This window comes from Ascidiella aspersa, chromosome 3 (assembly GCF_963924565.1).
Source record: "Ascidiella aspersa chromosome 3, kaAscAspe10.2, whole genome shotgun sequence".
In the NCBI taxonomy this organism is placed as follows: domain Eukaryota; kingdom Metazoa; phylum Chordata; class Ascidiacea; order Phlebobranchia; family Ascidiidae; genus Ascidiella; species Ascidiella aspersa.
Window position 1 is genome coordinate 1,248,114 of NC_139449.1, and position 15,291 is coordinate 1,263,404.

Sequence of the window (15,291 nt, forward strand, 5' to 3'; positions counted from 1 at the left end):
TAACTTTGCAACAATACTTCCAGATATTGACGAATGTTCGACCAATCCTTGCCACATTGATGCAACTTGTTCGAACCAGTTCGGATCGTTCAGTTGCATTTGTGAGGATGGATTCACCGGCGATGGATTCACATGTCACCGTAAGTTGATAAAAACGATATATTTGAAAATACAAAATATTTTTTAGTCATATATGGTCAGTATATGACGTGCTAAACATTAACAGATTTAAATGGTGTAGCGTGTTTTTGTTGTCATTTTGTTTTTGTTGTCATTTTCGAATTCTAACTTTAATTATTAATTTGCGCCTTACTTTAAATTAGGGTCTAGGGGTTTGGAAGTTTGCATTTCGAAATGTATTGTATTGTATAACGCTTTATTCTTTATTTCGGTTGGTATGTGTTTTTAATAGTTACCTGTATGTGCACACGGCACTTTAGGCCAGCATATCATTCTCTGCACACGGGACATTTAATGAGGTATTTTTCGTGAAGTAATTTTCTTAATCTGACCTCTGGCGATTCTCCACTGGACTTGTAAACTTTCCGCCAATCTCGCAAATAATGGCTACCTTGTTCTGATCTAATCTGTTGGCCGGCGCCAGCCGTCCTCGGACTGAAGAATGGTGACCCTGTAAAATTAAAAAAAATATTCGTAACCGCTTCACTATTTTCAGCTTAGAATTGCCTCTCTAAAAGAATTAAATTAGTGAAAGTTTTAAATGTCTACGATCATTTATTCAGTTTTGTAATTGCTCTGATAAATATGGAATGTGTAACTATATACGGTCATCATGGTAAGTGCTAGCTACTTGAATTTTGTGGCGCAGAATTTTTCTGAAATATTCGAATGTTGCACTATTTTCGACTTAAAAATGCTTAGTTATTTAGGCCAAGGCTATATAAAACACAGTTATTCTGTAGTTACAAACTCCCGTTATGTAACTACATGTATTAAACCTCGTGCTTCAACAAACCCTTATTTCCAGTAATAACTTGCGGCGAGCTCTCTGCTCCCTCTAACGGCGAAGTTATCGTCTCCACGCTGACCTCTAGTGACTACGGAAGCTCACTTCTGTTCAAATGCAACAAGGGTTACCGCTTGGTGGGGTCGTCGAGCAGCACGTGTCTTGAAAGTGGAACATGGTCGAATGAAGCGCCCACTTGTGTCGGTAAGTGTTGTGTTAATTGAAATCTAATTTTGGTGTTGATTAGTACTTGGACGGGTGACCGCCTAGGAATAATAATTGTAGTAGGCCGAAAAATTCAAAATTTGATCGCCAAAACTTTGTTGTTTTACTTACACTTAGTATTTAAGTCACCACAAAAAAGGTAAGAAATACAATCGAGCAACAAATCAAAATCCTATAAATTTTCAAATATTCCCGGCTTTAGCGTCAGCAAACCTCGTTGAGAACCGCATTTTTAGTGTAGTTCAGCTGACTTAAGCTTCAAACGCTGTCTACATCGGGAAAACACTAATCAACGTCTTCAACTTAATCGCCCTATTTGTTCCCAGATATCGACGAGTGCAACAGTGGTTTTGGATCTCCTTGCTCACAGAAGGCTGACTGCAGCAACACACAGGGAAGTTATACTTGCAAGTGCCATGATGGGTACAAAGGGGATGGAAAGTTCTGCCAGAGTAAGTTTAATTCTTTGAAATGGATAAAGCTTCGCATATGTTAGTTTTTTCGGCATTCTCACTCTTTTATTATTGTTTGAAAAAAAAGACTTTTTACATTTAAAATTGGATAAACATGTTTAAAGTTGATATGGCAAGTTTGATAAATGAAACAAACAAACTAAAACTGTTCTCGGCTTTTTAATAAATTAGATTTAATCTCAAAAATTATTTTTGCGTGTAAACAATTGAATAAAGGTCATCAAAATTGTGTTGACGATTTAAAAATTGGATTGTGGCAATCAAAAACTGTTTACATTAAAAAAATGGATCACAAATTTACAAAATATTTCGAAATGTTTCAAAACTGGATGAGAGCGTCAAAAAAACGAAAAAACTCTAAAAATTGGTTGGATTGGATTAATGAAAAGTTGTTTATCGCGTTTAAAATTGGCCAAACTGTAACCATATTGGTTTCACTTTTGTTAAACAATTTTAATTGTTGTTCCCAGAACGTCGTTGTGTTAGACCCGACATTCCAACCAACTCTCGAGTCGATGGAAACGTCATATACAACCTTTATGACGTCGGCGGCATTGTGACGTTTATCTGTCACCGTGGTTACGAGATTGATGGTTCGAGGACGATTACTTGCTTGGAAGATGAAACTTGGTCAGATGACGAACCAACTTGTGTTGGTGAGGAAAACTTGGATTGTTGACAAATGTTGAATCTTTTAAAACCAAAACATTTTCTAAGTTTTTTAATTTTAATTTTAAACGTTTTTGTTGAATAGTATTTTTGAGGATCCAGCTTGACTTTTCTTTGTTTTATTTTATTTTAATTTTTCCCTATTTTTTTTTTTTTTAATTTCCTGTGAACTTTATGCTTTATAAACTAGGATAAGTGTTCTCAACATAAATTTATGCTCTAACTTATAAAGACGCATTTACTGTTATTTTTATTTATTTTTATTTACCCAGATATCAACGAATGCTCTAACCCCGATTCTACCCCTTGCGACCCCAACGCTTCTTGCACCAACACTGTTGGGGGGTACACTTGCGCATGCGCAGAAGGATACAGGAGCTTCGGCAAGATCTGTCAACGTGAGTTTGGTCGAATGGGAAATTTTAAAGTTTTTTTCTCGCATATTCGTATTTAAATTTTTTTGTACATATTAGAGTTGCCGGTAACCTTCTCATCAACAAAACTTTCCAATTTCTAATTAATTTAAAAAAAAATTATTATATTTTACTTAATATGTATTATTAATTTTTTAGTAAGTTTTGGTTAGATTTGGTTCAAAAATATATTTTGCTGAACAAGTGTTACACGCACATTGTGTAATTGGGTTTAAACTATTTCTTCACACCTTTTTAAATCTTACTTTTCACATTAGCGGATTTCTCTCAACATATCCCAATAATATTAGACCGAATTATTCAAAATGTTGTAATTTTAAAAATCTCAAACATAAACCCCTAATCCGGTGCGCCCAGGTATCGAATGTGATGTCATTACCGAGATCTCTCACGGAACTCTGACGTCATCGGCATCGGCTCCCTACGGCCTTAATGACGTCATCAACTTCGAATGTGACGAAGGCTTCAGATTGTTTGGCTCGTCGCAGATCAGATGCAAGGAGAACAGCCTCTGGGACTCGAACCCACCAGTCTGCAGGGGTAAGCACCCTTTTGTAATATATTCTGGTAAATACCGCCCCTTGGTGGCGATAATTAACCTAAGGTAAACACATTGTTTTTCCCTAATTTTATCTTCTCTATAGACGACTGTTTTTTGGGTGCGTGTTTTGCGTATTTTATATTATTTTTTTTAAATAAGATTGTTCTATATTTTACTGATTAATTTCAACCTAAAGTTTTTTATTCATGTTTTTTGTTCTCGAAAATACGTCTATAAAATCATTTGTGGAATTTAGATCTGTAACTTCTCTAAACTAAACGGTAAATTGACAAAAAGACTTATTCATGTCATCTTCAATATATTTAGCCTGTTGTTGTGGAGTATGTTGAGCTTTACCTAATAATGTAAGTGGCTCCTGAAATTCCGAGAAAACATTTTCCGTAACAGATTTCAATCCAAACAACTGTTTGTTGTAATTGTTGATTTTATTTTGTCGACATTGTTGCTTTCTAATATTCTATACCCACAATTTATCTAAATATTTTATAAACCTTTAATCAACTTTTTAACCCAAGACAGAAAAAATCGCTTTTCTCGAATCGTTTGTTTTATTGTGACGTCACTGTGCTTGTAGACATCAACGAGTGCGCCGAAGGGGGTTCCCCGTGCTCCAGGAACGCCTTCTGCCAGAATACCTTGGGAAGTTTCACCTGTACATGCTTCGAGCGATATTCGGGCGATGGAGTGAATTGCGAACGTGAGTTTTTGGAATAATTATATTGAAAATAATTTGGAACTTGAAAAAGTTGACTAAATATTGGATATTTTCATTTTTTTCTAATTTTAAATTTAGGATGAATTTAAATGAAGCCGAAAACAATTTTAATTATCTTTCAAGTTTAAATTTTTAAATATGAAAATTAAAAAAAATATCTCTATATATATAGTAGTTGGCTTCCCATACCGCTTATAGATTGATAGCTGGTTGAACTTTTATTTAAAACTGCGATTTATAGTAAAAATATAAAGAAACTCGCACTTTTATATATTTGTAGGTTTATGATTTAGAAAAAGCAACATAATCTGTTAAAATAAATGATTCACTAAAAAATTAAATTTACATTTTCTGTTTAGTCATCGACTGCGGCAACCCTGGTGACGTCACTAATGGTTACGTCATCCTCCGTCCGATCGGAGATTACGTCAAGGATTCGCGCGTCCAATACAAGTGCAAGAATGGCTACACGCTGATTGGCCAAGACCTGATCACGTGTCAGGCCAACGCCACGTGGTCGTCGGAACTTCCAACTTGTAGAGGTAATTAACAATATTCTGAACAATTTGTAGTTTTATACATTATTGTATATAGGTATGGATTATCAAATCAACTGCTACAAACATAATGTTGAAGCATGATAGTTGGAGGTTGTAATAAGACGTAGTAAGAATATCAAAGCCCGATATAACGTTTAAAGTGAGACCTCTTCTGTCGTGCTACGATCTTTTTAAATTTTTTATCTTTAAAAATTTGAAATAGCTTTGTAGTTTCGTTGGGGCCTCTAATGTCGAGTTGTCTGCAAAGGTACTTAACAGTTTTCTACACATTTATTAGACTTTTTTGTATTCAGGTATAGATTGACAAGTCAAATGCATAAAACAAGGTTAATTTTTTAACGTTCAAAGTTGCGCATCTCTTGTCGTGCTGGAAAACTTAAAATATCTTTGTGATTCAATTGGGACCCTCTGTTCGTTTTTAGACCTACCCCTCTGTTTTTTGAAGTTTAAATAACTTTATAGTTTAGTTCGAGCTTATTCAGTCAAGTCGTCTCACCTACTTTGACCTGAATAGACAGGTCTGTCCGCCTGATTGCATTAATTTATTTTTGTTGTACAAACTATCGCAATTCCTTGTTTATCCGAACTGAGTTCAGCCAACCAAAGTGCAAAATTACCTTACACCAATCCAGAATTTCAGTTTGCTTGATTTATTACAAACTGCTCCAATTTTTTTTTGTGCCTCCCAACTAACCGGGATATTTATCCAGATGACGACGAATGTTTGGATGGAAGCCACAATTGTGACAAGAATGCAGAATGCAGCAACACAGACGGGGGATTCACCTGTAGGTGCAGAACCGGATACACTGGGAACGGTTACTTCTGCGATGGTGAGACATTGTAGTGACACACTACCACTGTAACAACACAGTTCATTAATAGAACTTTGTTTTTAACAAATTTTTAAGGATACTACGTTAGTTTTGTGCTTAAACCTTGTTTCATCTTGTAAACGTGTTGCCTAAATAGTTACTGCACCTTTCTTAAACGCCTAAATATCTTGTAACCCCCATAATAAACATTTAGCACATTTGCTGAAACAATTTTTTGTCAAGATATTCACAAACTTTGTTTTGGTATTTATAACTCGTTTTTAAAACTCCTAAATCATTTAACATTTGCTATAAAATTTTTAATAGTTTGTTTAAAGCCTAAACGCTAATGTCTTCATAGTTTAACTATTTGGCTTAAAAATATTTTCTTCTTTTCTTTTTAATAATATTCACCAAAAATATTTTTGAAATATATTTTTTGGCCTGTTTGGGTCTGTTTGGGTCTTAGCGAAACTTTTTCATAAAAAACTTTTCTTATTCTAGATATTTTCGAAATCCGTTACTTTTTCAGACAGTGTTGGCTTAAGTCGCCTGAACCCAGACTTTGTGAGCTTGGGCCGTTTGTAAAATATTTTCTATGCAATTATACCTAAATGTTAATATATTCATACTTTAACTCACTTTTCGCCAGTAAATATTTTTCTTAAAAAAATTCGAAAAAAAATAGTTTTCTTTTTTTCCAGACACCGTTTGCTTGGGTCGCCTGAGCCACCCACAATATGGTCGCGTCGTGTTCAGTGACGGCATAAAGGTCGGTAGCGAGGCTTCCTTCACCTGTAGAAGTGGATTCAACCTCGTCGGGTCGGACAAAGTGACTTGCTTGAATGACGGCCAGTGGGACGGATTGGAACCAATTTGCGAAAGTATGAATCTTAGGAGTTGCTTGTTTGTTAATTTTGCGAAATTGGGAATCTGATTTTTATGTAAAAATATTGGGTTTAAAAGTTGTTTCTGTGTGATATTGCAGTTTGCACTTTTAAATCAACTTATGATTAATTCGTTGTTTTTGTTGTTTAAAAGTAACTCCTAAAAAATTGTAAGACTTTTCCTTATCGAAAAAATGTGCCACTAACAATATTAAAAAAAAAACTCTATAAACTCCTTTTTTTCCAAAATACACGAGGGTCTTTTATGGTTTAAACAAGTTATTTGTGACGTCATATAATCTTTATTTATACCGCGATTATGTATTGGATAAATAATAGCTGTGAATTGACCAGAAATATTTTGAAATTCATAAGAATAATTTTAAACAATGTAAACGCTACATTGGTGAACGCATGTTTTTATTTAAAAAACGCTTTTATGGCGTCACACATATAACAACAACGGCTTATTGTCGCAGACGTGGACGAATGTCAGGAGGGGCTTGACAATTGTGACGTGAACGCGATTTGTGAAGACAAGATTGGAAGCTTCATTTGCACGTGCTCACAAAACTACGAGGGAAATGGGGTCGTATGCACAGGTGGGAACTTTATTACTAATGCTGTTAAAAAACACCGGGTATTTTGTAATGACGTTATTTTTGCACTTAAAATACTTGATTAAACATCTATTGTTATGACTCTTTTCGTGGACTTAAGATTTTATTTTGTTACTGTTCACCTTAAAATCGTAATAGTATTTCATTTTATGGAAAGGTTGCTTTTTACAGTTTGTAAGTTTAGAAACTTATAAGAAAGTTATTTGTTGAAATAATAAGGGACTAGAGTTCTTCGCTGTGAGATTTTATTCTATCAAAAGTTTAAAAAGTTACTTTTTTTTCCCCGATTCATTGAAAGCTGCATACACGCAACATTATTTCATATTGTAAATAAACTTCTCACATAAAAATCCAAAGTTACTTTATTGTGTCACAATGCTAATTCGTTTTATTAATGAACTCCATATAAAAAAGGCAACAAGCCACCTACATAAAAATAAAGTTTTTTTGACGTAAAACAAAACCTTTATTTTCTGCGAAAGACTGAAAATTTAATTCGTCAAAAACGAAAATTTTGATTTAATCGCGTTTTCCACAATGAACAAACAATCAAGCCTCTGTGACGTAACACATCGACGCGTTCTTCCAGAAACCACGTGCACCATCCCATTCCTTCGCAACCACGTCAGAGTCGAGCGCTCGCAGGACCGCTACGTCATAGGTGATGACGTAACGTACACGTGTGACGAAGGGTACACGTTGTTTGGTTCGTCGACCATCGAGTGCCAGAGCGGTGGAGTTTGGGCGGAACTTCCCCCTTCATGTGTCGGTGAGTTGAACTATTGTTATCAATATAAAAATTAAAAATTAATATAGAAAGACGTAATCACAATATCAAAGCCCATACAGAAGTAAGTAGCATTTTGAACGTTTCGAATAAACCTTTATTTCAACATAGTCAAGCATCAAAAAGTCACACAATCATTCAATAAAGTATAAAGTTTAAACTGAAAAATAACCCAAAAATAGTTTTTTATGCAAACTGAAAATTAAACTCAAGAGTTAAAACATAAGACAGTACAAAAAAGGTTAAAAACGTAATAATTTAAACGTTAACGTTTAAATTTAACAAAAAATAAAAAGATTAGTTTAAATGTAAAAATAGGGATAAAAGTAAAAATGGAGAATTTTAATGCTAAAAAAATTAATATTTAGATAAGGTGTAAATGTGACAAAATAAAACGAAATGCTGTTTTTATCATTCAAAAATCTTAAACCATGAGTTACCTTTGTATTTGCCACTTTGGAAATGAACATAACATAACCGTTTTTTTTAATCCCCAGATATTGACGAATGCAAGGGCAGTCCTTGTGACGATAACGCAAGTTGTACGAACAGCAGAGGCGATTTTATTTGCACTTGCAACTCTGGATATACTGGGGATGGTGTGACTTGCACACGTAAGTAAAACACAACAAAACACAATGATCATATAGCGTGTAAAGGCTTTGTACGATTTAATGGTTGTAAAAACCATAGAAGATAAACATGCGAATCTCCACAGGGTATATAGCGAAGGTTAAAAAATTCACTAATTTTACCCAAATAGCTCTATAACAAAAATGCATATAATTTAATTGGATTAACAATCCTGTTTTATGTTAGGTGAATATTCATTTAAATTGTCTCATTAAGATTAGTTTAGATTTAAAAATGCAGATTAAAATGGATTTTTTTCCGTTATATTTTTGTGATAATCGTATTACAACATTTAAACTTGAACACATGATTTCACATTACAGTTTATTCTCCCTCTCACATGAAATCGTTCGGCCAATGAAAACAAGCACTACATAGTTAAAAAAACTGTTAACAATTTTCCAACCTTTGTCAGTATTGTTTTCAACTTTATCGCCAAACAACGACCTTTTTGATATTGATGACGTAACAGTTCAAACACAAATCAATTGTCCGAAAAATGACTTAAAAAATCGCACAAAAAAGTTGATAATAATATTTGCGAATTGGTTTCGTTGCAATTCGTTTGAAACAAATTTCAAAATAGTGTTGTGGTTCAAACTCTCACAGTCAAACAAAGCCCTTTATTGCTATCAATTACGTCACAGAGGTAACAACAAACCAATTGTCCTACTTTAGGAATCGAATGCAATAGACTGAACGCACCAACGAATGGCTTGATAACTTCCACACAAAGAAACGTGTACACTCTTGGTAACATCATCACGTTCAAGTGCAACACCAACTACGTTCTTATGGGAGCTTCACTGGTTTCTTGCCAGGAGACTGGTGACTGGTCAAATATGCCACCAACTTGTACAGGTAAATATTTGGACTTTATCGACATATTGTGCTTAAGAATTCATCGTTTCAGCATTTTTTGCACCAAAGGAGCCATGTTAAACGGTGTAAGATTCTTAGTAGTTTTATGTCAACAACTTGTATGAGTAATTACTTATCCTTGGATTTAAATCTCGATATATTAGCTTAGCAGCAAAAATCAGCATTTTAAATTCTAAATTTTAATGAAAATGTTTACAAATAAGATATATAAAATCATTTTTTTAGCGACTTTTCAGAAAAAATTAGATTTTGTCTCATTTACAACCAATTTCTTCCAGACATCGACGAATGTAGTGATTCTTCGCTGAATCCCTGCCACACTGAAGCCACGTGCACAAATTCACAGGGGAGCTACACCTGCGCATGCGCACAAGGGTACGAAGGAAATGGAATCTCGTGTCGACGTAAGTTAACCTTCAGATAATAATAATATAATTTAACTGTTTGGCTACCTGATTACCTACTGCTAAAATAGCTTGAGAAGCGCACCGCTTCGAACAACAATCAGTCATTTAGTTCTAAAACTTTTAACATAAACATGCATTTCGCCATACAAAGCAAGGGCATCAGCAGTTTACCTGTACAATCAAATAATAAAAATATTTATTTATTTAAAATTTAAATTAAATAAATCAAACACATACTTACAAAATGTAGTTTTCATAGAGCGAATGTAGAAACTCCTAGCGGAGTTATGTTGTTTTAATTTAGAGATATTGCGAACTTTTTGTCACTATTTACTAACCCACTTCTGGACATATATGTATTGCTACCATAAGCTTAGCCAGTAATTGTGAACCATAATTTGCGAGAGACTCAAATAAAATTACATAAACAAGCAGATTCTGTTTTCATTATTTTTCCGTCAATAAAATAATTTCACACGGTTTTAAATTTAAAAAAATACCTTAAAATAATGAACAAGTCACCCATGATTGTATTGATGCATTTATTTATTGTATTGTGACGTTATTCTACTTTCATGATTCCAGAAAATCAAAATATTGCATTGTTACGACAATTTACTTTATTGCTTCAGCAAAACGAACTGTTATTGTATTCTACTTCCATTGTAACAACAAACCGAATTGTTACGTCATTGTGCTTGTATTGTTGCAGCGAAACGTTGTCTCCAACCCGACATTCCAACCAATGGTCACGTGGTCGGGAACATTGTTTATTCTCACTACGACCAGGGCAAGTCTGTGACCTTCAAATGCAACCAAGGTTACCAGATCAACGGACAGAGCACCATTGAGTGTGAAAAGTCGGGACTCTGGTCTCACGACGAACCAACTTGCACAAGTAAGCGCAGTATAAGTTGTTTAGAAATGTTTATTTATTTATTACTTGTAGGGTATAGTTTTAACCTCCTTTATCGGAATGTTGGTTTGTTTGAAGATAGAAACGAACTGTTCGCTGTGGTTAATCAAAGTATCTTTTAACTTTCTGCGTATACGTTTATTATCAATTGTTAAGAACCTAAGCTCTGCTTGTTAAATAAATACTCACACTTTTTGTGAAAATACAAGTCCAAGAATTAGCAAAAACTATGACAAAACTGGATTCCTGTGTACCACGGTACATGTGCTTTTATCACTGGTCAAATAGACGATATCTGAATGGCGTTAGCCACCAATTGCAATTATAAACGTTTTTCCTAGTGTTTCTATCGTGGATAGTTCTCCCTAAATTATCGTGGATAATTCTCCCTAAATTGATTAAATATATATTAGAGATACTTTGCACTTACATAAACAGTTTAGATCTCCCTTAAGTCGCTCGTTTTGTTACTTAAAGTAGCTAATATGTTAGTACACGGATTTACATTCAATCCAGGTTAGATCTTTAATGTAGAACCTAATCAAGTGCTCAATGAACACAAACCACAATTATTACTTTGTCTAGATATCGACGAATGCTCAACTATCCAGCCTTGCGATGAGAACGCTTCTTGCCAAGACTTGCCAGGATCTTATCAGTGCAATTGCAACCAGCATTACATCGGCAATGGAAAGACCTGCTCGCGTAAGTACAAGCAGTGATAAACAAGTCATTAGTGCTCTAATTTTAAATAATTTGTGTAAATCCAACAGCAGACAGAATTTACGCAACAAATCACTGTATAATATTTTTGTTCAACATTACTATTTTTATGCACTGCAATACAAGAGTATTTTAAATTCTTTGTAAGCCAAATTATAAAATACATGTTTATTATATATATTTCCAAGTGAATTAATTTTAGGTCATTAGTTTAAAAATTTCAGCTTTTATTTGCGTTCAAACGCGAAATTACCTCTAAAGGCAAATTTATCAAAAACAGAAGGTTAACAGTTAATAGTAAAATTAAATACCGCTCAAACCAAACTATCGAGTATCGGTATCACATTAAACATAAGTATATCTTAATGTGACTGAGCAGCAATCCAAGCATCACTTATAAAAGATTGCACGCAATTGTTTTCATTCTGTTCAACTTGCAATCATTGTGTTTTAGTGGTGACTTGCCCTGACCTTGTCTCACCCCGCTACGGATCATTCAAGTCCAGCAGCTCATCTCCTTTTGGAGTTGGAAGCGTTCTCGAGTTCTCATGCGTCACTGGGTTTACACTGGTTGGTGAGGCAACCTTGACCTGTCAGGGGTCAAGGTCATGGGATCACTCGCGGCCAATTTGCATAGGTAAGTGACGATTGTGTTGGAATAACTGATTTGTGTTGGTATACTTTATATATCTTTCACTCATTTTTATCGGTAAGTGTTGGTTGAGTTGGTAATCATACAGATGTGTTGGTAGGATGACTTTGATATGCGATCATTGTGTTGGTAAGTATAGATTGAGTTGGTATTATATAAATGTGTCGGAATGATGGCTATGTGTTGGAATAATAAATTTATGATTTAGCAATTTGTATCGGAAAGTGTTGGTTGTGTTGAAATCACATTATGTATTGCTTGTACTGGTAAGAAACATTTTATCGGTAAGATACAACTGCCGTATACTAGTTGATTGAAGTTAAACTAAACTAAGAGTCAAAGTTTCACTTAAATTGTACTTTCGACTTTGAATAAGTCAGTCATGACTTTTCTAAAGCACGTCAAATTAATTCATGCGAAATTATCAGTAAGCTAATCAGGTTAAAAATTTAAACGATCTTTGTTTATTTAATCAAATATTTTCACAGATACTGACGAATGTTCGAGCAGTCCTTGCCATTCTCAAGCCTTCTGCAGTAACAATGTTGGGAGCTTTGAATGCAACTGCCCGGATCAGTATTCAGGAGATGGATTCAATTGCGAACGTAAGTAGTTTTCTAGAATCATCATTGCCGTCAGAAATATAAAATATAAAAATTAATAATGACAGTGATGTGAACAAGTCTTTAAATTATGTCATTTGTAAAATAACTTACATCCTCGTCAAGTTATTTTCAATAAGTAATTATTATTATAATAAATAAAGTCTTAGTCCAAGCCATTGGTATAAAAGACAATATTCTTTAAATGCTACAAGTTGTTAAATTCGTTTAATTCCAAGCAATGTCTCCCATTACAAACAACAAGCATTTTTTTTTTTTTTCTTTATTTTTTCTACAAAAGAATAATTATAACTCATTGGACTATAAGTCAATTGTCAAGTATTTATTTAAGTCAAGTCATTTAGCTGACAACATTAGTCAAGTTAGGTTATTGACGTCAAGTCATTGAATAAAGTCTTTACAACAAATGAAACTGATTTTTTCTGTTAAAAGAAATTCGATTCTTATAAATAGCTCAAATCATTTTTAACCATTTATAAACTTTCGTATTCTTGCTTGCAGTGATAGATTGTGGGAATCCAGGCGACATCAACAAAGGAAGAATTGTGTCTCGACCACTAGGTGGCTACACTAAGGGTTCCCGCGTAAAATACAGTTGCAACCAAGGCTACGTTATGATTGGTTCGCCCGATATCACGTGCCAAAACGATGGAGTCTGGTTGCCACAACCACCGTCATGCATCGGTGGGTTTACGTATTAGGGTTGGAAAATAACACGTTTGAAAAATCCTGAAAATATTTAGGAGTGGAATATGCTTTTTAAGTATATTAAGTTTTCATTTTTAAATGGATTTTATTTTGTTAAATTGTACTTGTTACAATATCAAAGAAGATTTTTTTGCCTCAAACACACATTTATATAGACTGTAATAAATCACCTTTCCTTAATCTTAAACTATATTTACAAATTGTGCAACACAAATAGTTCGACTAAAACAGCTAAAGCAACCTAAAGCGAGTACTTCACAATGAAACGTATTTATTATTTTTTTTTACGGCCAAAAATCAATTAATTTCAAGTTATGCCTACTTTACTCTTGAAGGGAATGGCAATATATATATTGCATGTAACACATCTAACCGTTTGTACAAACCTCCTTATCACAACTCTATAACCACATTTTGTTTTCACTCAGATGATGACGAATGTTCGGACCCCCTCGACTCCCCTTGCGACATAAACGCTGATTGTGACAACACAGAGGGATCTTACACGTGCACGTGCTCGTCAGGCTTCACTGGAGGCGGAAAAGTCTGCAATGGTCAGAAAAATATTGTTTCTTAAGCACTTTTATCAAGAACGCATTACTTGGTGACAATAAAATTGCCCTTCCTTTTAAAAAAACGGGTTTTAAACATGCTGATCTTTAAACAAATCTTTAAAGGGTTTTTTATTTGTTGAATACTCATGGAATGTATCTTGCTTAAAGTATTTGTTGAGAAATGTCATAATTAAAAAAAATATAAAATTTTGTCAATGTGGTGACCTTGGCAGATATGTTTGTTTGAGTGATTAAATTTTACGTCTTTCAAAAATCTATGCAATTTATTTATTTTAGGTATTGACTTGTTTTTTAATTATTTAATTCGAAATTGTTTCATAAATTATGTGTTTAAATTTGTGCCATCCTACCAAGATAGTTTAGTTGGTAATGAAATTCACGCTGCCTATCCGTCTTTAGTTGTAAAAAAAAGCAAAAAAAAATATCGTAGATACAAGTTTAACACTTTTCCTCCTCCTTGAAACTTAGACGTACAATGCCGACACCTTCTCAGCGGCCATCGAATAACTTTCGACCTGAGCGATGGACGTTTTATCGGCGGTGAGGCGACCTTTAAATGCGCCGGTGGTTATTCTCTAACAGGGGAAAACCCCTTGACCTGCCAGTCCGATGGAACCTGGTCAGGCGTGGAACCGACCTGCACAGGTAACGTTATATCTTGGCTGTTGATAGGATGTAAAAACAAACGGCAAGAGTCATTCTGGAACTCTTATGTAATTTGCTTTTGTAACACTTTGCAAGATTTTTTACAAATTTTATTTTATAGATGAATCATTATTTCTGCCCCTTGTTTCGAGATGTTTATTAGTTTTTTGACCAAATTTACCACTTTGTAACTTTTGTTACAATTAGATCCTACTTTTAAAAACCCACTTGTTCAACTCTGTAACAAGCTAACAAAAGTTGAATGAGTCAGAACTGTTAGAATGGCGATTATAAACATCCGCCGTTGTGTTTTTATTTTTTCGGCTTTAATAAAGTTAAAACGCAAAGATGTCTGCGAACTATTCATATAATAATAAAAAGCAATTGAAAAAGTATAAGTATCTGTGCTGAATGAAACAAAAATGAAGGGGCTAAAAACCCACCTGGCATATAAGAATTTGCCAAACCAAGGTTGACTTCACACCTATTGACACCCTGCTTGTTGTGTGTAGATATAAACGAATGCAGCGAAGGCACGGATACGTGTGACGATAACGCAGTGTGCTTGAACAACCAGGGAAGCTTCACTTGCGTTTGCAACCTCGGCTACAGACCAACTACAACTGGATGCGAGAGTAAGTCTCACCAAATATTTTTGCTAACTACATAGTATAGATATGTCCGGTGCTTGGCATTTATTCCGATACCGATATCCGATATCTTGCGTAAAAGTATCGTGATCTGAACCGATACTAATGACGTCATTGCAATGGTTAAATTGAAAAAGGTGATAAAATTAGAAAAATTAATCAA

General features: G+C 34.3%; 1 protein-coding gene across 1 annotated transcript in view; it reads left to right on the forward strand.

Moving 5' to 3' along the window:
- The window catches only part of LOC146158008 (uncharacterized), a 111,150-nt gene that overhangs the window by 69,396 nt on the left and 26,463 nt on the right, over positions 1-15,291 (forward strand). Inside the window, exons 87-109 of the mRNA XM_083383636.1 lie at positions 24-140; positions 989-1,171; positions 1,519-1,644; positions 2,136-2,321; positions 2,607-2,732; positions 3,126-3,308; positions 3,905-4,027; positions 4,405-4,587; positions 5,316-5,438; positions 6,125-6,304; positions 6,787-6,909; positions 7,517-7,696; positions 8,212-8,328; positions 9,026-9,208; positions 9,508-9,633; positions 10,349-10,534; positions 11,138-11,257; positions 11,730-11,912; positions 12,416-12,532; positions 13,052-13,234; positions 13,687-13,812; positions 14,302-14,478; positions 14,991-15,113. Of these exons, the coding sequence (XP_083239762.1) occupies positions 24-140; positions 989-1,171; positions 1,519-1,644; positions 2,136-2,321; positions 2,607-2,732; positions 3,126-3,308; positions 3,905-4,027; positions 4,405-4,587; positions 5,316-5,438; positions 6,125-6,304; positions 6,787-6,909; positions 7,517-7,696; positions 8,212-8,328; positions 9,026-9,208; positions 9,508-9,633; positions 10,349-10,534; positions 11,138-11,257; positions 11,730-11,912; positions 12,416-12,532; positions 13,052-13,234; positions 13,687-13,812; positions 14,302-14,478; positions 14,991-15,113 (3,474 nt within the window). The remainder of the gene's footprint in view (positions 1-23; positions 141-988; positions 1,172-1,518; positions 1,645-2,135; positions 2,322-2,606; positions 2,733-3,125; positions 3,309-3,904; positions 4,028-4,404; positions 4,588-5,315; positions 5,439-6,124; positions 6,305-6,786; positions 6,910-7,516; positions 7,697-8,211; positions 8,329-9,025; positions 9,209-9,507; positions 9,634-10,348; positions 10,535-11,137; positions 11,258-11,729; positions 11,913-12,415; positions 12,533-13,051; positions 13,235-13,686; positions 13,813-14,301; positions 14,479-14,990; positions 15,114-15,291) is intronic.